Genomic DNA, 26,733 nt, shown 5'->3' with positions numbered 1-26,733 from the left:
TGTGTAAGGCTTGATTCTTCTCAGTGGTTCCTTGAATCCAAGCAATCCCAGCAGACTTTGGACAGAAAATGCATCCAGAAAAAGAAGTATGGAGATTGAATGTAAATCAATACATGCTATATTCACTTCTTTTTTTTTTTTTTCTCTCCCATGGTTTTTCCTTTTTGCTCTGATTTGATTCATGAAATAAAAATAAATTAAAACAAAACAAAACAAAACAAAAACAAACAAAAAAGAAAGATGAGGGAATTGGACTACACTTTGCCAAGGTTCCGGTCAATACTTATACTATAGGAAACAGGAGGTAGTGTGACAATTTTACTGCTGTTAGTATGAATACTAGTGATTAGATAGGGGGAGGAGGGCAACTCCTATCAATTCTGTATTGGCATTTCTGCAGATGTAGCACTCTAACGTTAATGTGTATTGTTCCTCTGGTGAATAAAACTACAACTGACCTTTTAAAACTGCATATACTCTGTAGATTGATGAGAAAATGAGGGATCTCTTGTTTGTTTTGGGGGCTCAAAATATGTCAGTAAAGGCAACTAATATTGTACATATACAAATTTATTTAAGAACAAGTTCATGAATAGTTTCATCTTGACTTAGTATAGTTGATGTCCTGACTGGTAGTTGGGAGAACCTACTAATTTATCATTTCTTCAGAAACATGAACAAGTACAATATATTTTCTGGGTTTTCATCTTCATTTATTTTAACTCATTATTATTTAAACGAAAAACACAACACATCAAATAAATGTCTGATCTCTAAAATGAGTACACTCAGGTTTCACGATAAAAAAGTGCCATCGGTGCCTTGGATCTTGTATGTTTTCAGTAAGTATGTGTTGAGTGAATGGATTGAAATCTTTCGTTTGATACAATTCATTAATCAACTTGTGAACAGAGTTTGAAATTCACATTGAACATGCCCATGTAAAGCAGGCAATACATTATTGTTGGTCACCAATCACAATACAAATATAGAAACAGTTATTTAATTTTAAAATTACAAATCAAGATCAGTTCTTTTCCCTAAGTCATTCTCAAGGGATTTAATATAACCTCTACATGAAGAACCAGAACATTTCTGTTCACTCACATTTTAAGCAAAAACATTTACAGCACACTACCCTTAGCATACAGTGGGTCAGGTTCTGCCAAGTGCCAAAACCTGAGAACAAACCAACCCGCTTTGGAAGCTAGGGATTGTTTTTTAATTGGAAGCAGCAACTTAGAAAACTCTTCTTGGTAAAAAAGAGTTTGTGCTGTTTCCAAGAGAGAGATCTTTGGGCACTTGGACAGTCTGGCTCAGGCTAGTTAGAGCTGACTGAAAGGGACTTGTGTATAGTAGGTGCCCAAAAAATCGTTCAGTGAATTGGACAAGAATACACTGGTAAGCAACTTACATCTTTAACACACTGCTTAGCCAAACACTAGAAATGAGATACTAATCAGTCATTAGTAGTTTAACATTTTTTTTCCAAGTAAAACTCATATAAATCATTTGAAGACAAAAGAGACTTTAGAAATCAATTAGTCCCATCTCCTCATTTTACAGAAGAGGAAACTGAGGCCCTGAGAGGTGAACTGATTTGCCAAAGGTCACCTAGTGAGCAGCAAATTGAGCTCTAAACCTTAACCTCTGACATCAAATGTACAGTTCCACTTAACCCACCACTATTCTGTCTCACTTTTGGGTCCTACACAGACCAATGAAGCAGCAGCTGCTACTTTGGTGCTTTAGTGCTAGAGCAAGAAATTGTTTGTCTGAAAATGTAATTTTCTTTTCTTTTCTTTTTAAATTTGCTGTGACAATTGGGGTTAAGTGTCTTGCCCAGGATCACACAGCTAGGAAGTGTTAAGTGTCTGAGACCCGCTTTAAACTCAGGTCCTCCTGACTTTCAGGGCTGGTGCTCTACCCACTGCGCCACCTAGCTGCCCCAGAAAAGTTAGTTTTCTTGGGAGCTAAATTAGCAAGTTTTCCTCCCTTTAATTCTTTCAGGTCCACCATAGCTGGCCCTGACTTCCTGATTGCGCCCGCTCTCCTACTTCTCCCTGCCTCCTCTCTCTCTCTCTCTTTGGAAATAAGAGGATGTCAGCTGCAAAATGGTGAGAGATTACAGGAAGCCAAATGTCTTGAATGCAAAGGTTTGGGCTCCAAAGGAGGCAGAAGATCAATCAGACCAAATGGCTGACATTAGTAACATGTTCCCTCCCTCTTTTTAGGTTCCTGGAGGCCCCTCTTGGCCCTTACTGGAGATCCACTTTGTATCTAGTTATTCTCAGATACAAGGTAGTAGAGCTTTAAGGTAATCTCAGACAACAGGCTCCTTGAGAATAGGGCCAGGGCCAGAGATTTTTTAACTTCTCCGATCCTTAGCACTTACTGTGATTAATACTTTGTACTAAGAAGGCATTTCATTCAAGTGTGCTAAAGTTGATGGGATTATTTAAATAAGAAGCTTTGCAACATGAGACAGACTACAGAGAGGATTCAAAGAGAAATAACAAGTAGAAAATATGATTTATGAGGAAAGGTTAAAGGTATCAGAATTATTTAATCTGGAGAAAAGAAAAGTGTGATTGTTTTACAGAAGATAATGTATTCCTCCATCTCCACTGAAAACAATCTAAGATGCTTGAATTGTACAAAAAGAATGCTGGTGTGTTTTTAGGACGGTTGAAAAACAATGGGGAGAGAGGAGAGAGGGTAAGAAAGATGGAGAAAGAGAAAGTGGGAGAAAGCAGAGAGAAAACCAGACTTATCCCAGCAGGGACATGGCCAGGACTTATCTCCCTTGAGAACAAACTGAACAGACTCTGATGAGGCTCCACCTTAGCTCCTTTTTGTGCTTTCCTATTTGTTGTCCTAGTTATTCCTTCCTGGCTCTGCCCACATCTGCCTTTGGCCTCACATCCCATATCTGGCCCATCCTGGTTGTGTGATCCTGGGCAATTCACTTAACCTCTACGCAGCTCTCTAAAGAAGATTAGTTTCAGAGATGGTGCTGACTGACATCAACAAGGGGAGGCTCTCCATCTGGTTCCTAAACATCTCTTGCCTATCAAAGTGGGCACATTTTAGATGGTTGGGGCAATATGTTAAAATCAGAATTATTTAGATGAAGTTTGGCTTAAGAACTTCATAGTTTCATTTCTAAAACTAAAACTTTCATTTTTAAACTAAGCCAAATAATCTTGTTTTTGAAAGAATAGACTTGTGTTTCAACCTCTGAGCTAACACCCGTATATCATTCTTAAATATGTTCCTTATGTCCTCCTGAATGGCGTGGACCTAAGGGAAAGAAACCTTACACTGAGAGAGAGGAGGTTTCAAGATTTGTTTTTGCCCCAGGTTCCTTTACAAAGGAAGGTTACAGGGCATCAAAACTTGGCCACTTCCTGCATCTGCAGCCCTCTGCTGTTACTGATTCTAAGTAAGTGAATTCCAGAGTTGAAACTTGCACAAAGGAGGGAGGAAGTGTCACAGACGGCCAAGGAAACCAAAGGGCCAGATCCATCCAGAGGGAGGGTGAAAAGGCAGGCTGGAAAAAAGAACAGGACATGAGTTTCTTTGAAACTACACCTTTGCTATAATCAACAGTCTTGGAGAGTTCCCCAAAGCACTATGACAAGGCATTGTGTGACAGAAGCTGTTCTGGACCCTCACTTTGAGGGTGGGTCTTCACCCACCACATCATGTTGTCTCTCATGAATGGTATTGGACATAAACATAAGAATGTAACATAGTACAGTACAATACATTATAGTAGAGTGCAATGGTAATAGCTAACATTTAGTGTCTTAAGATTTGCAATGTACTTAAAGTTCACAATCAGAGTTCACAATAATCCTATGAGATAAGTACATACAGCATCATTTTACTCAACACATATTTAATTCAACCAACATTTATTAAGCAGCTACTATCAATCAAAATTTGATGACTGTTATCTACCAATCTCTAGAACATTCTCCTTCTTTCCTCAAGGAATTCAGTTCATAGCTCATTCTTTCTCTCTTCAACTCTTCCCTTTATAAGTTTTCAAAATCCATGTTGATACCTCCTCAAACAATGTAACTGTTTCTCTGATTATCAAAACCAACTTCTCTACCCCACTTCACACAGAGAAGGTCAGACCCTTGATCCTGCCATCCCACCACAAACGTTCCATTTCCATGTTCATGAAATTCCTTTACCTACAATAATTATTCCCTCCGTATGGTGACTTTCCCTGTCATGATTTTAATATATCCCAAGTTGGCATAAAAAAATTAAATGGGAATTTTGGGGGAGTTTTGTGCAAGCTGCCAAAGATGACAGAAAAAAGTTTAGAAACTTAAAAATGTATAAACTATATATGTAGCATTGTATAATATCAATGGGGTTGATCTTTTAATATCATAATAATTCAGACTTCTTTTTTGATATGGAGAGGACCAAAAACTTTTACATGAATTTTTCAGATAGTGACGTGGAAAGTATAATTCTAAGTTTCTGTTATCCTACCTTCCCTCTGCCTTACAACTCTCCATCCTGCTTTTTGTCCCCTCTCTCTGTGATTTGTAATCCCTCTGTTTTTCTTCTAACCACTATATTTGTACTACTACTTACACAGCTCTAGGCTATGCTCTTGTCCTTTGCTCTCTCATCCTCTTGCCAGTCTTGCATTACTTCCACTATCTGCTGCCTTTGCTCTTGCCCTCATCCTGAATGAAGCTGGAGAAAATCACAACAAATTTATCATTTCAACCTAGCCCTTATTTCAGCAAAGCAACCTCTTCACAGCAGCTCTCTCAATTCTTTCTATCCCTCCTCAAACCTCTTATGACTTCCCTAACCCTTCCCTCTCCAATGAGAACTTTGTATTATATTTCACTGAAAAAACTGGGGTGATTTACCAAGAGTTCCCTCTTCTCCCCTGCTCATTTCCTCACTCAAGAGACCTTCTGCCACTATCTCCTCCTTAATCCACCTTCCAACCTAAGGCAGCTTTTCTCCTAGGAAAAGCCCACCCCTCTACATGCACAAAGGATCCCCATCCAATCTAACTTCTCCAAGAGAAGTTCACCTGCTCTATCAGTCCCACTATCTCTCTTATCCACAGTCTCTCCTTATTGCCATGCCAGGTTCTCATCACTTCAAACTTGGAGTAGTACAGTGGCCTTCTGGCTCATCTCCTTGCCTCAAGACCATCATCTACTCACTATCTGAGTGATCTTCCTCAAACCTGTTTTATGATTTCCTTGAAGTTTTGGCTAAAATTTTTACAAGGAGGCCTTTATGAGTTCCCTTTCCTCTGAGATTGCCCTCAATTTATCCTGTTATATCTTGTTTGCTTTTATATTTATATATATTTTATATTTAGCTTTCTGCACATGGTCTCCCCCAATTAAATTCCTTGAGGACGGCAGCAGTTCTTGCTTTTCTTCCTATCCCCAGCACTTAACCTATCACTTGATATCTAGTAAATATTGATGGAGTTGGCTTGACTATTGGCATAAGGGGTATTGTGCTAGATGCTTAGGAAAGAAAGGAACAAAACAAAACAAAACGTGGTACCTGTGCTGAAGGGACTTATATACTACTTAGATATTAGGACATATAGATGAGTAGATACAAACTAATTTGATGTGGGAAAGAGCCCCAACAATTGGGGGAATCAAGAGAGAAAAGGAGTAGTCACTCAGTTGAGCCTTGAAGGAAACTAAGGAATCCAAGAGGCAGAGGAGAGAGGGAGGGCAATACAGGCACTGAGGCCAAACTGCAGATATTTTTACAAAGAGAAACTCAGAAAGAATGAGAAGACTTGGGCTTTCATCCTGGCTCCCAATGATTGTCATCTTACTTCATTGAGCCTCAATGTCCCCCTCTCATCTCTGAGGTTCTCTCTAGCTCTGATAGTTTGTGATTTGGAATAAAAAAAAGTAAATCAAATACTAAAGCCATATTTACTAAGGAGATATAGCATAAACTGCCCACTGTGGGAAACTGAGGGCTTTTAATGACCTGTCTCTGAAAGAGATTGTGAAGTGAATCCCGGGAAACTCATGTAACAAGAAAAGGTTTCTGGAGCTCAAATGTCTTCTTCTTGGAGGCCTGTTACAATTATCTAGAGATAATAACTTAAAATTCAATTAATCTAGCTTTGTGAATAAATCCAACAATTTTTACTATAGATTTACTCTGAATTATTACAAAATGAACTTAAAATGGACAAATCTACTCCTTCACTCATCATTTGCAGGTGCTAATCTTACCCTTATATAATTAAAAAACCTAATGTGTGAAGAGAAGCTTTTAAAATGTTATAAAAACAAAAGATTGTACTTTTAGTCTGTCACTGGATTGTTGCTATTCACAGTGTTTCTGACTGACTAGTATTCTGTGTCATGCCTTTAAATTTTTGCTCCAAAAGAGTCAAGCTGATTCCCACTTCTGCAAAACAAGTTTTCTCAATGATTTATGTATAAAAAATAGGATTTGAAGTTTTCTACTTATTTAGAGTTCCATCTAAATAACTGTATGTACTTGGCATACAGAACAGAGTGTGCTAACTCCTATTAATCTGGGTAGCTATGTTCCCTGAAATGTTTTTTCTCTCTGGCTTCTTGGTTCTCTTGTGCACTGAAGTATTAATGATCCTTCCAGAATATGAAGCTGTTGTTGGGAAGGAGAGGACATGATTAAGAGAACTTCTAGATCTGGGATTCGTATTTTAATCTTGCAAAAAATCCCTTATATTTACTCAGTTTTCATTAATTTTCCTGACTGTTATTTTGAGTATTATATTTTACATGTGAGTAGAAGATGTGATTTGATGTGCACCAGCTGTAAAAGCTATTTAAAATATAAAGGCTCTCTGGCTCAGTTAGTGACAATATCACTATAAATGCTTCCACTAAAGGATACAAAAAAAAAATGGTCCCAGGAATTAGCGGGGCAGTGAGGCAGGTAGGCATCAAAGCCACTGCATACATTAAACCAATGTAAGGAGAATGCTTAAAAGAAGCACTCATTACCATAATAGTGCTTTTGGAGAAATAGACAGTAGGTCTCTCACCTCCAGTATATTGGTTCCAAATCTTCACCTTGTTATCATATGATGAGGTGGCAATTGCTGGTATCAGAGATAACCCATTTGGCAGGAAGACACAGGATGTCACTGTCTGGAAATGTCCTTTGTATTCACATATTTTACTTCTAGTTTGTCTTAGGTCCCACAGCTGTAACATAATGACATAAGATGTTAAAATGGACCCTCTTAAACATTTTTCTCTAGTCCCTTAACTACTTTATTTCTCAAGACATCTGCCTAGTCACTCACCAATTATCATCCACTGAGTAATAATTATTGAGGATCTTCATGTGTAAGGCATTAACCATCCAGGAATATTGTAGAAAGACTCTGTATTCTGTAGGTTTAGTTGATGTGAGTCCTATAAACTCTTATTAAGAGAAACTGTTGCCAGACAAATAGCCACAGTCTCAGGTGAGCTGGAAGTGACCCTGCTGCCCAGGGCAGCCCTCAGTTGCCCTGCCCTGGGTTTCTTTGGAGTCTTATGCTACATAAGAAATCCTTGCTCTAAGTACAGGATCTGAAGACACAGGTACATTGGCTTTGCCTTCTAGTTACCATGCAGATGATGTACCCAAGTATAATGTCTAGAGGAAAAGAAGCAGACGGCGCCACTCAGCTCCGAGATGCCCACACTGACAAGCTGGAGCACATTCAGAGCAGTGAGACCCACATGGTCGAAAGTTTAGCAGCCGTGTCCTCTGAGGACAACTTGGAACTAGGCATGTTGTGTGTATAGAAAGGGCTTATGGAGAATGTTTTCAATGGCCAAAGGGTATTCATATGCCAGGAATAACCTGTTTTTTTTTTTTTTTTTAATCTCTTACTGTTGCTTCACAGCCTTCTCCTCCAAAGCCACTGCTACAGGAGACACAGTAATAACCATCTGGACTGACGTCACAGTAAGTCTGAATGTGTTGCTTTACTGGAAATTTATGAGCCACTTGCAACTTCCGACTGTCCCAAATTCTGAAATGAATTGAGTTAGAAATAGTGGATTAAACATACACAATATGCCTACTTTAGGTAATCTGCTAACATAAAATATTTAGTTCTTTGCTGCCCAAGACCAAAACAGAATAGAATGTCCTGTGCTAAGAGGCAATGCTCCCTGAGATGGGTCTGTCCACAAGCTTCCAAAGTTAGTGCAGTGGCTCTAAGAAATGACAGTAGTTGCTGAATGTTCAAAGATTTAATTGGCAAGGTTTTAAATAAAGTGACTTACTTTTTCCAGGTAATTTGTGGCTGGTGACCCAGATATAATCATATTGTGAGATGTATATGACAAGGAAATTGTTCTAATAGAACTGGACATTATTCTAGAAATCAGATATAGAAGATTTACAGGTATTCCTCAACATGCACATGGGGTCTATTTGTGGAATTATTTCCATTACATTTTCTTATATGGTTTCCAGCATTTTCTATGTGGAGTCTATGTCAAAATCTAGAGTTCCTGCCATTATCAGATAGATAATTCTTTAATTCCATTAATTATAATTCTGCTTTTGCTCCACACTTAAAAAGCAATGCCTTCCCCAACCCACTTCTTCCCCAATCTATCTTTTTGTTAATAGTCTGCACCAAATAGGAAAGGAGAAAAGAATAAGTATTTATTAAGTACCTACTATGTGCCAGGCACTATGCCAAGTGCCTTACAAATAAATATCACATTTGATTCTCAAGTAGGCGCTATTATCATCTCCTTTTATGGTTGAATAAATTGAGGCAGATGGAAGTTTAAGTGACTTGCCTCAAATGTCTGAGGCCAAATTTGAACTCAGGTCTTCCTGAGTCCAGGCCCAGCACTGCACCACCTGGCTGTCAGAAAAAGAACAGACTAGTAACTAAAAAGAAATCTTCAGTTGGGGGTAAGTATACAATTACAGAGAACTATCAGGCAGCTAAGAAGAGAAAAGAGGATAAGAGCCAGCAAGAACAGTTGGTGACGAGTTGGGGGAGACCAGCTCTGAACAAGCACCTCCAAAAGGGGGCATGGTGGTGGCAATAGATTTAATTAGGGCCCTAGGGGTCTCCTAAATAGGGCTGTGTAGAGGGTCACAAACAGTGAGGTGACTCTGAGTGAGGTATAAGACCCTTCAGCCCATAGGGAACCTGCTAACAATGTCTGGTTCGGCTCCTCATCTCCCCTAAGGGCTCAGCCTTCCTGAGAAGTTAGGGGCAGTGACAACCTGTTGTGGATGAAGCAGAGTGATATCAGATGGAAGAGTGATACTAGGTCACAAACTACAGACAATAGCACGTTGTTTATGTGGTCCCACGTGCCCAGTATATACTGGGCGCATGCCCAGATTCTTTGTTATTTAAGAGTATGAGGGTATAAAAGGGAAAAAGATTTGTAATAAAGGGACTCCATTTTTCCACCATCCTCAGGAGTCCCGCCTTATCACTTCTCCACTAGAAAGCAGGATATTTTAATCACCTCGGTGTGGGGGCTCTAGAAAGCAGGACACAACCAAATGTGGTCCCTCTCCTTTCTATGTGAGGACTTCCAAGGAAACAGAAGGAATGCAAAAGAGGAATGAAGATAATGGTAAAGGACAAGAATCAAGTTATATACGCATGTACCCAGATGCCCTAGTCCAAAAGCTAACAAGGTAAGCTTTACAGATCCCTCTTCCATCAGCAAGCCCACCTGATAGTTTTATCTTCTGAGGTCTGGAGAAAAAGTGATTCTCTAGGGATCCAGCACAGATGAGTAACCTAAAAGAAATAAATTTTTAAAACACTTTGAAATAAATCCCACCAAACAAGGCCCTCTCTAATCTTTCTATAGTTCTAGCAAATCAATTGTTCCACAGAAAACATTTGCACCTCTTTTCAAACACTAAGAACTAGTAAATGTGCTTCTAAGGAACTTTGTACAAATGCAAGCCTACATGTTTTATTTTTAAGCCAACATCAGTAATAAACTTGTATCAATCCTCTCCTATGAGAAAACTATTCATTTGTTTCTGTCTCCTCCTCTCCTACACAGTTAATTTCAGAAAGAGACTGAAAGCAGCTCAAACATTTCAAAACACTGTCATTAAAATAAAATTTTCTGTTTACTTTGTAAAAACACACCAACCAACAATGTAGACATTCATATAGTCTCTGACATTTATAGAATTGTGACAATTTTATGCTACCTATCTGACAAGGTTCCTTCCCTGTTTTCAAATCCTTTCTTATCACGTTTGGGAAGCAACCAGGGATTATACAAAAAAAGATTACTGATCATAATCTGATGACTCTAACCTGTTGGCAAAATCACCATTTCTCTTCTGATATTTGTCCTCTTTTCCACCTCACCCTCCAGCCCCACCTACCCTTGTCCTGGAGATATTTTCCTCTTTTTTCCTTGATTTGTTTCATATTTAGCCCATCTGATAACCTATGTTATCAAGGCAGTTCTTAATGTCAACAAATGGAATGCCTAAAACCCATGCTCAGATGAGTAGAAGGAGGGTCTGGAAGACCATCCATGGCCAAATGCACTGCATTTCTGAGGATTCAATAAGGTGGCAATGGGAAGAAGGGAAGCCAGAATTCTATCCTTTGTCATTAGAGATGTGATCCCCTGCTGGTTTGGTGTTGGAATCCTTACAAAGTGTTAAGTCATTAGAATTGATAGAGACAATAATTATTAATTTAGCATGGTTCAGTATGATTGATCTGATCTTACAAGGAGATGTTATGGGCCAGAACTTGAAACAAGGTGATAACTCAATGGAATTGATAGAAGCAATGCTTGTGTGCTTGTGTTTGCACTTTTGAGAGTTCACACATTAGCTCACACACATTAGTTCACAAGTTTGGAAGATTCACAAGTGTTCACAAGTATGGGAGATACACAAAGTTAGCTTTGTAACTTTGTGAATTCACACCTCCCATAATCTCACTCTCGGAGGAGGAGTCAACCTTTGAGAGAACATAAAAAGGAGCTGAGTCAGTGAATTCAGTCAGTTCGGAAGATTGCCAAGAGTCGGAGTTGAGCTAGAAGCAGAAGCTGCTAGAGGCAAAAGTTTAACAAGGAGAGCTCTCGGAACCAAAGAAAGCTCAAGTGAGTTCAGTTAAGGAGACTGACAAGCTAGAGACTGCAGTCGAAGCTGCAAGAGTTCTTGGAACCAAGGAGAGAGGCCTCTAAGAAAGCTAACCAGGCCCAAGGAAAGAGACAAGATTTGGAAGGAGAAAATAAACGTTTGGATTTTATCAGCTGGCTCTATTTGAAGTGATTATTGATCTGAACTGAAACTAAGGCTGCCTCCAGAAAACCTCCCCAAGAAACCTGCTCCCAGAGAACCCATCATATATTATAAAAAAGAAGCGAACACCACAGTTTGGGTTAATGATAGTTTTTAAAATTAACAGTTCTTCCTACAAGGGAGAGAACAAAGGGCAAGTGGATTTTCTCTCACAACCTGGTCTCTATAATTAGAAAATGATGAGTCTTTCCATTTAAATAAAGGCAGGAACTTTGGATAGTCTTCTGTGTACAACAGATTCATAAAGTCAGGAAGAATGAAATCTTTTAAAGCTGATTAAATGAGATTGTATGTAAAGTGTTTTGTAAACCTTAAAATGCCAGCTATCATTTACAAATGTCAGCTATCATTATTATGTAGAATCATGGAAATATAAGTCTTAGAGCTGAAAGGAACCTTAAGAGACTTTTCTTTTCAATCCCTTCATCTGACAAAGAAAGAAAATTAGACCCAGAAAGATGAAATTATTTGATTAATATCACACAGCTGGCTAATAGCAGAGGTAAGACTAGGCACTGGAGATCTGACTTTCCATCCAGAATTTTCTCCCCCCAACACTACACTGCCTACTACAAACATCACTTTTTTTTTTTTACCAAGTTCTTACCAGATTTCTTGAAATAGTAGCTTTTTGAAGACATTCTCCAGTCTTTACATCCCACATGCAGAGAGTATTGTCCCGAGAACCAGTACATATCTGTGAAGAATCTATAAATGATTTTAAGAAGCAAGTCTATGAGATTATGATGTTAAATGGAATTTAGGAAAACATACTCAAGGAAAAGTTTTGCAGGTTAGAAAAAAGTTTGATGTAGGTTTCACCTGGATTCACAGCTAAGCCTGTAACAACCATGTCATGACCTGGAAACTGTTGAATTGGTTGAGAATTTCCATTCAACTCCCATAGTATTGCTGTCTTGTCACGAGATGCACTGAAAAACTGGTTTGATCCAAAAACACAGGCTACCTGTTCAAAAAACAAAGCAAAAGATCTATAGTTTTATGTCCAAGATAGCCTGAATTTCAAAAGGAAAGGCGACATGCACAATTCTCTAATTAAAAATAGCATAGTAAGAACTTTTCTCACAAAAAATCCTACCCGATATTCTTCATTGTATGGTGGCAGTGATTCCTGGTTTTTGATGGCCATTTGAGAGGAACTAGCTCTAGCAGGTTCTACAAAACTGGAAAGGCTTTTAATATAATCCCAATAACAGATATACATGTTGTCTAAGGACTAACCTAAATATGGAAAAACTTATTACCAAAAAAATTTGGCCACTATATGATGAAAGTTTTTGCCATGATAACCCAAGAAAGAAAGAGAAATACATAAAGATCCTCAGTCCTCTATTGGCCCTTCCACCTCTGGAAGGTGATGGTGACGGTGGCAGAGTATTCCTAAGGGCAGAGAGTACTAAAGACTGCAGTTCCTATAAACATCAATATAACTGATAGTCCTCTTGGATTATAACCAGTAAACCATTGGAGGAAATAATACTAAAATATTTTGATGGATGTGTGGATCTCATAAGTCCTCCTCCTTCCACTGATGGAGTTGGCAACTCATCCATCTTGTACAAGACTTGTTCATGTCTTCCCATATATAAGTTATCTATCTAATATGCTGGAGGTCTTCTTCTAGGTTATGTATTGAAGGACTGTTGCTATAAATGGAATTGATGTGGCTCAAGTAACTGTTCCCTAGAACTAAGAGAGAAACATCAGGATTGCCTTCTGATGTTGGATTCATGGTGTAAACAGAAATTAATAGATCTAGGACTAGAAATGAGAGAGTATGGCTCCATCTTAATATAGGATTTTTACCAGTTTGTGAGTTCTGACACAGCATTCAGGCCAGCCATCTGTTATTATCCACTCATTATAAACCAATAAACATTTATTATACACCTACTATATGTCAGGCACTATGTGAGTCTCTGGAGATACAAAGACAAAAAAGGACTTTACATTCTGTGAGAGGGAATGATATGGACATACAGAAGACAACACCAGCTATTTGCAAAGTAAAAACAAAACAATTTGGGGGGGAAGCACTAACTGAGGGGAATCAGGAAAGATATTATGAAAGAGGTATCATTAATTATGTCTATGATTTGCTGTTTCACCCAATCATTCTTTAGTATGAGATTATTTAGTTTCCAATTATTTTTTGGTCTACTTCCCCCTGGTTTTTTGTTGAATGTAATTTTCATTGCATCGTGGTCTGAAAAGGATGCATTTACTATTTCTGCCTTACTGCATTTGAGTTTGAGGTTTTTATGTCCTAATATATGGTCAATTTTTGTATAGGTTCCATGAACTGCTGAAAAGAAAGTGTATTCCTTTCTGTCTCCATTACATTTTCTCCAGAGATCTATCATATCTAACTTTGAAAGAGGTATCATTGAAGTGAGAAGAAGCACAGGCATCTCTGAGGGAGAGATGGGCAGGGATTACCTCCCAGAAGTTGGAGACAGTCTGCCCAGAGACATTGGGATGGAATGTGCTGGGGAAGCAACGTGCAGGAGGCCAATGGGGCTGGAATGGAAAGGGAGGGGAAAGGAGAAAGACACAAGAACAAAACTGAATCAAGGGGGGAAGTTGCTCTTTTTTTTCCTCTCACTTAGCAAAACTGCTAGTAAAATACTGTCTTACATCTAATGTAAGCAAAGATACCAAGAGAATGAGAAAAAATCTTGGATTATATTATTATCTTTCCAAAAGTGTTGGGAAAAATATCTGTAACTTTCCATTAAGTCTAATTTTCTCATAAAAAAAATCTTAATATGGACAATCTATACATGTATTCAGTGTATTTTTGCTGAAAAAAAAATGTGGAAACAGGAAAGTTTTCACCAATAAATGTCAGCCAAATCTTCATAGTAACACAACTAACTAAAAAATACAAAGACAAGAATCCATGTTGATTGAATGCTGATTATAAAAAAAGCATTCAACATGAAGTAATAAAATCTTAAAAGTTTTCCCAGTATTTCCCCTGACATAGTAACATTACATAAGATTTCTGATAGGTACAAATATAGAGATAACTTGTCCAGCAATCCTCTGATTATCAGTATTATACACAGCACAAAATAGAGACATATATTTCCCATAATCATGGAAGATATGATTATGTAAGAGCAAAATGTAAAAGGGATGGTGAAATTCTTCCTGTGCAACAAGAGAACTATTCGATTCTGCAAACATATATTGTATCTAGGATATACTGCAACATATTTAACATATATAGGACTACTTGCCATCTAGGGGAGGGGGTGGAAGGAGGGAAGGGAAAAATTGGAACAGAAGCTAGTGCAAGGGATAATGTTGTAAAAAAATTACCCTGGCATGGGTTCTGTCAATAAAAAGTTATATATAAAAATAAATAAATTTTTTAAAAAAGGGATGGTGAAACCCTCCAAATGTATCTATTGTTAGCTAAAATTGAGCTGACTGCATCAAATTCCTGTACATCACTGAGATTTAATGAGCTTTATAATCATTCAAAAGAGATGGACCAGGGAAGCTGGTGCAGTGGATAGAGCACCAGACCCGAGTTCAGGAAGACCTGAGTTCAAATCAAATCAAGGACACTTAACACTTCCTAGCTGTGTGACCCTGGGCAAATTACTTAACCCCAATTGCCTCAGCAAAAAATAAATAAATAAAAAAATAAAAAATAAAAGAGAGAGAGAGAGAAAGAGAGAAAGAGAGAGAGAGAGAAAGAGAGAGAGAGAGAGAGAGAGAGAGAGAGAGAGAGAGAGAGAGAGAGAAAGAGAGAGAGAAAGAGAGAGAGAAAGAGAGAGAGAGAGAGAGAGAAGAGAGAGAGAGAGAGAGAGAGAGAGAGAGAGAGAGAGAGAGAGAGAGAGATGGGCCTAATAATTCATATAAAACCTCTACAAAGACTGCATGTTTCTTAGATTATGGCTGAAGTTGGATGAGCAGTCTATTAAGTTAGCTCATCAGGACATATATCTTGAATGGGCACTGCAATTGGAAAAAGAGATAGGCACAGAACTGAAGGGAAGGAGGGAGAAAGCTGAAGTGTACCTGGGAACCTGCAAAGCATTTTCAGTGATCTGAGGATATTCCTTGAAACAAAAGCCCATATTCTTTATGTCAATGCATTTCTTCTGATGCTTTATGATTGTAAATTATGTAAAGTCACAATGAACATGAAATTAAAATTGCAGGTGGAAAAATGTTAATATGATTGCAGTATATTGATAAACATGTAATATGTCATTAAGGAAATGTTTATTAGAAAAGAAAGGATGTTGGTCATGAAATTACAAAGAAAGATAATAGATAAACAACAGAGTTCATTAACAAAGATGAATAACACAACTGCTATAGCAATGTCCATGAAATGTTCGGGAAAAAAATTCTAGAAGAAGATCTTCAGTAATCAAGGTAGATCTTAAATGATTTGTTTAGGAGGAGGTTAAGAGGAGACATGAACAAGAATCATACAACCCAGAGGACTTGATATGTGTGACAATGGAACCTACAATGATGAAATCTTGGATCCTTCAAATTCCTAAGGTATAAACTGGGAGCTTGTTAAAGATCACTAATTATCAGGGTGAGTGTCATTAATTATTTCCATACCACTACTGGCATTGCTCCCTTCATTAGTTTTATTTAACTTTTCTTGTCTAGAAAATCTGTCTCTTATCTTATGCCTCTTTCGTATCCCTCACAACACATAATACAGTCTCTTGTATTCAATTTATACTCTGTTGACTATGTGAACAATGCAGTTTGGGTCAGGAAGAATTTCCTCTATACTTTGATTTGGGAAAAGGTTGGCTCTGTTCTCTCTTATGCAACACCTAAGTAAATGGGAGTATAAATAAGTCAGATGTTTCACACTTAAGCAAAAATAATGGCATGAGTAGTATGTTCTTCTGTTTCTGGAGTAGGGACTCACAATATCAACTTCTCAAGCATTTTTCCTTATGATTAAACAGTCAATCAATAAATTAGGGGAAAAGGAAAAAGGAATAAGCATTTATTAAGTGCCAACTATATGTTGAGCATTGTACTAAGTGCTTTACAAACATTTAATCCTCACCACAGTTGGGGAGAGGGGGTAGATTCTATTTTTATCTCCATAGGAAACTGAGGCAGACAATTTAAATGACTTATTCAGGGTCACACAGTTAGTAACCTTTCTGAGGTTCCATTTGACCTCAGGTCTCCCTGACTTCAGGCCAAGCATTCTATTTACTATGCCATGTAGCTGCCAACAAATACCAATAAGCATTTATTAAATGCCTATGATATGTATCAGGCACTGTTCTAGATCATGGAGAATAAATAAAAATTAAATAGCCTCTGTTCTCAAGGAACTTATACTTAATAAGGGGAAACAACATAAATGGCAAGATTTAGATATAGACATACACACATATGTTAAAAAATATATACACACAATATTAAAAAATACAATTTAATTTGGAGGAAGAAGTACTAGCAGTTGGAGGAATCAAGAAAGATTTCTTGCAGAAAGTGGTACTTCAGCTAAGTTTAGAAGGAGCCTGGGTATTCTAAAAGGGGGAAGTAAAAAAGGCCTATGTACTCGGCACACATGATGCAAGGGTATAAAGATAAGAGATGGAAGGTCATGGGACAAAGACAGTAAAATGTCATTTTGATTGGGCTACAGAGTAAAGGAGAGTGATGTAGAATAAGACTGAAAAGGTTGGCTGCAGCCAGGTTGTGAAGAACTTTAAATGAAAACAGAAGAGTTTACGATTAATTCTAAAAGTAATATGGAATCACAATTATGTAGTACTAACTAATCTTTTATCAATTCAGGTTTTTTTTCCCCCAAAGTTGGACAAACTCCCTATACATTGACAATTCATCACCACTCACCTGGGCTGTTTTAATAGCTAACTGGTCTCTGTGCTTCTGGTATCTCTTCTCTAATCCATTCTCCACACAGCTGCCAAATTGATATTCATAAAACATCTGACCACATATATCACTCTGCTATTTGAAAATCTTCATCTGGCTCCTTATTATTGCCTTTAGGATAAAATGCAAAAATCCTCAGGCTGGCGTTTAAAGCCCTTTACAGTATGGCTCCTGCCTATCTCTCCAGTCTTATTCACATCACTCCCCTTCACAAATTGTCCACTCCTGAAATGGGCCTGCCAGCTGTTTGTTCTGTACAACATTTCATCTTCTGCCTCTTCTTTCACCCTGTGCCTCTGCCAGGAGTTCTTCTTATGGCTGGAATGTACCTTCTGTTTCCTTCCCTCCCCCTCTTGCTCTTTCCCTCCCTCCTCTCCTGTGCTTTTTTCCACACACAGCTCAGATCTGACTTTCTTTTCTGCTACCTCCCCCTCTCCCCCAGTTGTTAGTACTCTCTCCATTCTAAAAATTACTTTCTGTTTCTTTGTATAAAGTTCACTTTTCTGTGTACATAGGATACTGCTCTCCTCCCTGAGCCAGAAGAATATAAGCTGTAAACACTTTGAGAGCAGAGATGGTTTTGGTTTTACCTTTGTATCTTCAGAGCCCAGATAGTTGCACATAATAGATATTTTTAAATGCCTGTTGAATTAAATTAAGTATACCTTGGTGATTTCCCGGTCATGTCCTTTGAACTGTTTCATTGTATCTCCAGATCTCCAGTTGTAGGCCACAACCATCTGTGCAGAGAGTAGTTAGAACCATTTATCTTGACGACAATTTTTTGATTCAAATTAATACTAAAGTACTACATCTATAGATCACAGACCTCCAACCCCTGTCCTTACATCACTCCTCTTAGTGTCAGTCACCCTCATCCCTCTACACTGTGAAGGGTTTCACTCTTTCCTTTGGTACATAGATTGTATCAGACTAAGCGATTCCTTTAATTCACTTTCTTGTCTTCTCATCACCTTCTAGATGACTTCCTCCTCATCTCTTCTCCTCTACTGGGGCTAAATTCTAATCTAAAAGTCCAATAAAGTACACTCAAAAGGCAGTTTGCAGAAGTCAAGGTTTAATGCATTGGCCTTAAAAAAAATCATTGATGTGTTTTGTTTTTATATCCTAGTCTATTATAAATATATCCTCCCATTCATTCTCCCATGAAATTGAATCTTCTTTGTAACAAATGAAAAGTTAAACAAAAACGAACAACATAATGAACATGTTTAATGATGTATACAAATTCTGGATCCTGCAGTCCCTCACCTCTCTTGCCATGTAGAAAGGCATTTTATTACCAGTTCTCCAGAACTGAGTAGTATTACCAAAGAATGGCTTCTTTTTATTGTTCTTTTCATTTATATCATTGTAGGAGGCAGCCAAATGGCACAATATAGAGTGTCCAGCTTGGTGTCAGGAAGACTTAAAACTTCTGACTTCAAATCGGGCCTCAGATACTTATTAGCCAAATGAAGCTGGGCAAGTCACTTAAACCCAACTGTCTCCAAAAAAGAAAGAAAATATTTTTAAAAACCAACAACATAGGAAATAAAGCAATCACATGCAAAAATAATGTGATGTGGTAGGTTCCTGAAAAAGGTATGAACATGCTCCCTAAAGAGGAAGAGGAGGCCACAGTACAGAACAGCTAAACTAGCTAATCAGTGGTTAATCAGCTGATCATTCAATGGTTTCTAAATCTATAATGGCAAGCTGCAGCTAATTCTAACTCTAAACTTTTAAATTCTAATTTTCAGATTGTCAACTATATTTAATCAGATCTATTCTCCCAGAGCCACTCTAATTATTCTGTTCACCCTTGTTACAAGTGGCACTGTCATTCTTACCTTATCTCTTCCTCCTGAAACACAAATGTCTGAATTCAGAGCAGTAACTGAGTTGACAGCATCAGTATGAGCTTGTTTGTACTCCTCGACCACGTTAGTGCAACCATTCTCTTCCACATATCCTTCAGTTCTGGTAAAAAAGAGATTTAAATCAAAGTATAAAAATTTCAGGAGGGTAGAGGAAGAAGCTACTGACTAGGAGGGAAAGGAATGATATGAGGTGAAATGGGGATCTTAGGCCAACATAAATAAGAGGACCGAAGCACAGAAAGTGCTAGGGGCAATTAAACACTGAAAAGCTGGCTTAGGAACTGGGAGTTGTTATCTCTCTGTAAATGCTCAGGTAAGCTGAACACATCCAGGTAAATAGGTCTTATTAATACTCAGGCAGTTTTTCACAAAGATTTGCCTTGATGTAGAAACAGATACTAAATATGTTAGACTTTCAAGACATATCCAACCCAACAGGAATATACAAATTTGTCCTTCAAGAGATGGTAATTCAATCTCACTGGTCACCCTCTCTAAACTGTTTTGTTTAATGGAAGTGGCTTGCAATGTGGCTCTATAATGGAAAACTTGGGGAACCCTGGGTTAAGGCAAGATCCCTGTACCTGTATTTGTAGGTATTATATTTGATTTTACTCTGGAGTTTGCCCATGGTTCAAAGCACTCAGTCAACACCTTCGCCAATGCCGCCTGCCACTGCTGGCACATCTGAGCTGGCATTCCTGGGAATCTGTAGAAGTTATGTCACCCAAATGGGTTACAACAACAAAAATAACATAATTGTCATCATCAACAACAATTCTACCAGTGATAAAGAAGTAGGGGTAGATGGTCAGAAGCCTCAATAATAATAACAATTATACCAAGGATAAAAAAGTAGAGGCAGATGGTCAGAAGCCTCACTTCTAGACATCTGAGAAAGTAATTAAAAGACTGAGGAATTAAGGAGATTATGTGGAGATTACAAACCTTAGGTGAGAGGGGTGAAGGGGGAATGAGGAGAGAGGCAGGTCAAGAAGTAGTCCATGTCTTATATCCCAAAGAGATATTAAAGAAGGGAAAGGGACCCATAGGTGCAAAAATATTTGTGGCAGCCCTTTTTGTAGTGGCAAGAAACTGGAAATTGAAGGGATGCCCATCAGTTAGAGAATGGCTGACTAAATTGTGGCATATGAAAGTTATGGAATATTATTGTTCTATAAGACATGACCAGCAGGATGAATACAAAGAGGCTCGGAGAGACATACATGAACTGATGCTGAGTGAAAAGAGCAGAACCCAAGAGATCACCATACATTTCAACAACAATACTACATGAGGATCAATACTGATGGACGTGGCTCTCTTCAACAATGAGAGGATCCAAATCAGTTCCAATTGATCTGTGATGAACAGAACCAGCTACATCCAGAGAAAGAACACTGAGAAATGAGTATGGACCACAACATAACATTTCCATTCTTTCTGTTATTGTTTGCTTGCATTTTTGTTTTTTCTTCTCAGGTTATTTTTACCTTCTTTCTAAATCTGATCTTTCTTGTGAAACAAGATATGTTTCCCATATGTATACATATATTGTATTTAACATATACTTTAACATCTTTAACATGTATGGGACTACCGCCATCCCTTAGGGGAGGGGGTGGAGGAAAGAAGGGGAAAAGTTGAAACAAAAGTTTTTGCAAGGGTCAATGTTGAAAAATTACCCATGTGTATGTTTTGTATATAAAAAGCTATAATAAAAAAAATGGAAAAAAAAATAAAGAAGTAGCCCATGTAAATAGCCACTATCTGTTTTAGTATTTGTGTATTTCTTAACCATTTGAAATGAAAAAAAAAATTGGGCTATTGTTATTTATTAGGTTCCAATTTTTTTTGATAAATCACCAAGTTTTTGACCATTCCACCCCAAACCTATTTCACCTGTTTTTTGAGAGATTTTGGGTAATCTGTAACTTTTTTTGTCCAATTACAGCAAAACTCATTGTACCTGCTCTTAATGAGTTTATAATATAATGAGACAATAAATACATATAAAAATATAGACAGGATAATTATAAAGTCAATAAATATATATATATATATATAGTAGGTGATTACAAGGTAGTTTGTGAGGAAGGACACTAGCAGGAACAGGACAGGCTTCATGAAGAAGATGGTGCTTAAAGGAAGAAAGGGCCTCTATGAGGAGGAGGCAAGAAAAGTGTCCCAGGCATATGGAACAGTAAATGTAAAAACACAGAGATGAAAGATGGAAGTGTCACATGTGAGGAACAAAGAATACAGTTCAGCTAGAGAGCAAAGTGCAGCAAGTGAAGTAAAGTCTAATGAAGCTAGAAAGATAGCTTAAGGTCAGGTTGAATAGTGCTTTAAAAACTAAACCTAAGAATTTACATTTTATCCTACAGATAATAGGAATAACTATATACTGACATAGTTATATCTGTATATAAGTTAAATTACTTTGGCAATTATATAGAATGAATGACTGGAGTAATAAAAATCTTAAGGCAGGGAGACCAAAATAAGAGGCTGTTGTAATAATCTAGATGAAAAAGAGATAAAAACCTGAACTAATGTGGTACTTATGTAAGTAGAGAGAAGGGATCAGTTGTGAAAGATGTTGTGAAGGTAGAAACAACAAGGTTTGGTGACTGATTATATATGGGTTGAAAGAGACTTAGGGAATTAAGGAGATAGTGTAGAGATTATAAACCTAAGGGACTGGAAGGATGGTGATGTCTTCAACAGAAATAGCAAAGTTTGAAACAGAAAAGGTTTGGGGAGTAAACAAAGATGAGTACAATTATGGATATGCCGAGTTTGAGATATCTTCAGGATATCCAGTAGGAAATGTCCAAAAAAGTGATTAATGATGCAGGACTAAAGCTAGGTAAAAAACTAGGGCTAGAAAGAGAAATCTGGGAGCCGTGTGCATAGTTGGTAGCTAAATTCATGAAAACTGATGAGACTACTAACAGACAGAACAGAAAGAAAAAAGAAAGAACAAATGAATAAGATGCAGTAAAAATGAATTGCTTGATATTCATAAAGTCACTGTATATCAAGCATAGCAGTAAAACAAACAAAAAACCCCCATGTATTTAACTTTTTTAAGGTTTTTTGCTTTTGTTATTTTTTGATACTTACCTAACATACATTTGCTATAAAAATAGTTAACAGGGAAATAACTTGAGATGATGGCTAACTTTGTATAACATTTACAAAATTTTCATGAACAATCCAAGCATAATTGTTAAGAACATGTGTATTAAGATGATGTAAGTGGAATAAAAGTTTTATGAATGGAAATTTTTAAAAAGAAGGAAAAAAGAGCATATGACATAATCCTGGGAAACATTCAAAGATATAGAAATGGATATATGGATAATGGATATGGATATGGAATATGGATAATGAGTTGGCAAAGGAGACTGAGAACCAGAAGAGTTGTATCATGAAGACCCAGAGAAGAGAAAATATGCATGAGCAGAGACTGGTCAACAGTATTAAATGCAGGTGAAGGACCAATAAAAGACGTAACAATTACAAGAACATTGGCAACTTTGGAAATGACAGCTCTATTTGAAAGAAGTCAAAAGCCAAATTGCAAAGGATTATTAACTGAGTGAGAGGAGAGGAAGTGCCTTTTCAAAATGTTTAGTTGAAAAATAGAAAAAAGATATGAGGATGAGAGCTTCAGGGGGATGGCAGGTTTAGTGAAGGTTTTGCTTTTTAAAGATAAGCAAATGTTGAGGAAGCATGTTTGAAGATAGAAAGAAGGGATATATCTGTGGACAGGAAATGACTGAAGATTTGAAAGAAAAGAGGGGGAAGATGATTGAGGCTGTAATCTTCTAGAGAAGATGGGAGGAGATTAAAAAAAAAAAAAAAAACAGACACCTGGGATTCAGATTTCTAGAAAGCTAGAACTAAACAGAGATAGGGAAATCACCCAGCTCCTCCTCTTTCATGGGGTTTAGTCTGCAGTTAAATAAGAAGGAATTCATGAGGAGCAACAGCCCCAAGAAAAGAAACACTGCCTTGTGGACATATCTACTTCTTTTAGGAAGAACTGTTTCTAGAGATATACCTCAATTGTAACTCTGTATGTAGCAGATGCTACTTAAATGTTTGCTGAAGTAGACAAGATGCCTGGGCTCCTAATCTACCAATTTATTCCTTTTCCCGTCTATGAAAAATTTTAAAAGAAAAATCAAAAATTTTATTGTTTAGTACTATAATTACCTTTGGTGTTGTAATTACACTGTTCTCAGGTTGAAATAATTTGATTGGGTTCTTAAGTCTTCAAATGATAATACTTTATTTGTAAAAAACATCTGTAGGCTGGTCAATGTGGGAATTCGTTTTGTTGACTGTATGGTTTGTAATAAATTTTGTCCTTATTTTTCTTTTGGCAGGGGGAGGGAGAAGGGCAGGAGAAAGAGAATGCAGATCTGAAAATAAAATTTATTTTTAAAAACCTGTTTGTAGAATTTACAATAAAAAGATAAATTATTAAACAAAATAAACCCACTTATAAATCCAGTAAAACACTTAACTCCAATTGTCTGGGGAGAGGAATGAAAATTACTCACCCCAAATCCTGCCAGATCTGTGTGGCAAAAGGATATATCTAAAGATTTCCAAAGCTTGTTCTGGGAGAAATGATTCTGATGGCCAATTCCTTGTCACTGAAATTAGTAATAATAAATAGTTATTCTCTCATTGGTCAAATAATTCCATAGCAAAAGGATTTATAAAGTAACCTTTCTTTTCTAATGGAAGAACCTTTCAAATTCTGAGATTAATTTCATTTTTCCCCAACAATTGAAAAAATTTACAGTACTGCAAAAATTCTTAGGAACAAATGAAATGCATAGAAACATTAGAGATAAATTAGTTCATCCTCCTCCTAAATGTATAAGGATAAACTTAATTCCACTAACAAGTTTTTATTCCGTCTCTTCATCAAATTTGTTCTTTTGGAGTCCCAGATTTTTTGTTTTGTGATGGCAGTTTCACCTATTTAAAACAATGTATGTGTTTTATCAGTATTGTTCACTGAATAATAGAATGGCAAGAGTTGGAAAGAGCCTTACATTTTACAAATGAGGAAAATGAGCATACAAAAAGGAAGCAATTATCCAATGTCACACAGAGATTGAGTAAAAGGTACGATGAGATGCTTTGGGGTGACTAACAGAGAGAAAAGGAATAAGGGAGACGGGGAAGGAGAAAGGATATCATCAGCTTTACAACAACGGAACCCCGCCCCCTCTCCGAGGTTAGGGACCAGGAAACCCCAAAAAGGAGGGAAAGGAGAAGTAGGCAGAAGGACGGAGGTCATTGGCTCAGAGAGATTCAAGCAGGACGATGGGTTTAACGCCATCTAATCTTTTAGGATTATGATCAGAGGCTGAAAGGGCTTTTGTGAGTCATGGGGTCCAATCTTCTCATTCATAGATGAAGAAACGGAGGTTCGGATAAATTAAACTTAAGAGCACATAGGTGGCAGAGACTAGATTTGAACCCAAATCCTCCTAGTCCAGTGCCATGGCTCTCGCCCGGGACCATGCAGAGAGGGGAGCGAGAGGCCGAGGACCGGGAACTTCGGAGCCGCCCCTCCGCCGAGAGCTGCAGTCTGGCCGGGGGGGGTGAGGGGGGGAAGGGCGTCTCGTGGAGGTCCTTGCTCTAGTCCTTGCCCGTCTAGGGAATCGATTTCTCAACGTGGCAGGGATTCGACCCCTCCCCCCAACCCCCTACACGTTCCCCTTCACCGTCATACGCACTGTCAGGGATGGTGAAGAGGCCTGTGGTCTGCAACTTCTAGTCTCCATGCGCGCAGGAATTCTTCTAGCCGTCCCTTAGCAACGAGGCGCCCGTCGTTAGGGCGCCCGTGTGTCTGCGAAATGCGTCCGGGCGGCAGCGCGGGAGGGGTCGAAGAGAGTTCCGCCGATCGAGAGGCCCCGCCCCCGGCCTGTCCTCCTCCCGGGGGCGGGGCTTCTCTGCCCCGCTTTTCCGCCCAGAGCCCTCGGGTGCTTTCCGCTGGCCGTGTTCTCAGCTTGACCCTGGCCTGAGGGGCTCCTGAACCCTCGAAGGTCGGGGACTTCGGGAAGCCCGCTCTAGAACCGGTTAGATTTACCCCGGCCTGGGAAGCTGCCTGGCCGCTGTCCCTTCCATGTGCTCCCAGCCCGGGGCGAATTCTGCCTGTGATGGTCGAGAGCTGGGTAGCTTTGGGCAGCTCAGCTAGGTGGTGCTGTGGAGTGAGCAAGACCCAAGGTCAAATGAGGCCTCAGCCACTTAACCAGCTCGTGATCCCTGGGCAAGTCACTTAACTCTGCCTCAGTATCCTCATCTGTCAAACGGGTATGATAGGACCCATCCCATCCGGGATTGTTGTGAGGCTCAAATGAGATAATATTTGTAAAGTGGTTAGATCATTATGTAAAAGTTAGCTCTTATCAACTCACTGAAATCTCCTGCCCTCAGTTTTCTCATCTGTACAATGAGCAGGGGGGACAAGATGGCCTCAGAGGTCTCAAGCAGACACACATGATCCTATAATTCTTTTTTACTTAAAAGAATTCTTAATTTAGCAAACGCCAAATAGTGAGCATCTGCATCCATCCATTGTAGAACGAGAGAGGATCGCATGTGAAACTGTGAATATTGTTTAGATTTTGCTTTTCAAGTGTACTGTATGATAAATTCAACATGTAACTTGCAAAGCTGTTCTGCTGTTCTGTGATCCATTCCATTTGGCTTTCTGTTTTCCTCTCATCTGGGGAGAAGGGGGAATTGAAACTCTTATTCTAAACCTCCTTTTCCCTTCTACCTCCTGTCCTTTGGGAGGAAAAAAAAGACAGAAAAAGGAAACCCTTGTAATCAATATGAACAGTTAAGCAAAACAAATTTCGACGTTGCTCATGTTCAAAAAAGTATGTTTCATTCTGCATTTTCAGTTAGTCAGTAAACATTTATCAGATGCCAAGTATGTTAATCACATGCTATATACTGGGGATATAAAGAAAGGGAAAAGACAATTCTGCTCTCAAGGAGTTCACAATCTAATGAAATGACCGGCAAACATTTATATACAAACAAGATTTATATGTAGTTATATATACATACACACCCTCCCTATAGTATATATTGGAGATAAAGAACAAAGGCTTTAGAATGAAAAGGGGTGGGGAAAGGTTTTCTGTAGAAGATGGGACTTGGGGTACATCTTGAAGGAAATTTTCAATTCATCACCAATTTGATTCAGGGAATCCAGGAGATGGAGGTGAGAAGAGAAGGATTCTGAAATAAAGGACTTCAAAGTAGATGGCATGTTTTATCATTAGACTCTAGAATCATGGTTGAGTCTTTTTTTTGAAATAGTATTTTATTCATTTGTAATCACATGTTGTTGTTGTTTGTCCTCTAAGAGGACCATAACATCAGAGAGATGATGCTATGACATGCAAGTGAATTTGGATTCAAGTGATGGAGGGTTATGTAAAGTCACCTGCCTCACTTTTCCCTCCAGAACCATCTGGGTCCAGTGGCAAGGTATAGATCAAGAAGACTGGACGTA

General features: G+C 38.2%; 1 protein-coding gene across 3 annotated transcripts; it reads right to left on the bottom strand.

Annotated features, from left to right (window-relative positions):
- Positions 1 to 552: 552 nt before the first annotated feature.
- WDR31 (WD repeat domain 31) lies at positions 553 to 25,371 on the bottom strand. Of its 3 annotated transcripts, none has more exons than XM_051980000.1 (12): positions 24,941 to 25,371; positions 23,747 to 23,842; positions 23,397 to 23,605; positions 19,754 to 19,878; positions 19,140 to 19,269; positions 17,952 to 18,026; positions 12,178 to 12,322; positions 11,963 to 12,063; positions 9,744 to 9,811; positions 7,915 to 8,056; positions 7,073 to 7,235; positions 553 to 3,553 (listed from the first exon to the last, which is right to left on the bottom strand). In XM_051980000.1, the coding sequence occupies exons 4-12, from the start codon at positions 19,798 to 19,800 to the stop codon at positions 3,393 to 3,395; spliced, it is 1,032 nt and encodes a 343-aa protein (XP_051835960.1). In that variant the 5' UTR covers positions 19,801 to 19,878; positions 23,397 to 23,605; positions 23,747 to 23,842; positions 24,941 to 25,371; the 3' UTR covers positions 553 to 3,392. The 3 variants fall into 3 exon arrangements, with proteins under 3 accessions (XP_051835960.1, XP_051835961.1, XP_051835962.1); XM_051980002.1 differs by lacking the exon at positions 553 to 3,553 and adding an exon at positions 4,043 to 4,728; XM_051980001.1 differs by lacking the exon at positions 23,397 to 23,605.
- Positions 25,372 to 26,733: the final 1,362 nt, after the last annotated feature.

The sequence above is a fragment of the Antechinus flavipes genome, chromosome 2, assembly GCF_016432865.1.
Source record: "Antechinus flavipes isolate AdamAnt ecotype Samford, QLD, Australia chromosome 2, AdamAnt_v2, whole genome shotgun sequence".
Lineage (NCBI taxonomy): Eukaryota > Metazoa > Chordata > Mammalia > Dasyuromorphia > Dasyuridae > Antechinus > Antechinus flavipes.
The sequence above is the reverse complement of the archived record's forward strand: the minus strand, read 5'-3'. Positions and strand labels throughout refer to the sequence as shown.

Bases quoted from the DNA above. Each gene is read 5' to 3' on its own strand.
- WDR31 (XM_051980000.1), bottom strand. From the start codon at position 19,800: ATGGGCAAACTCCAGAGTAAAATCAAATATAATACCTACAAATACAG. The intron at 19,270-19,753 runs GTACAGGGATCT...CTTTTTTACCAG, and splicing joins TATAATACCTACAAATACAG to AACTGAAGGATATGTGGAAG. The intron at 3,554-7,072 runs GTGAGAGACCTA...TCTTTTTTCCAG, and splicing joins TTGGAACCAATATACTGGAG to CCTGCCTTTTCACCCTCCCT.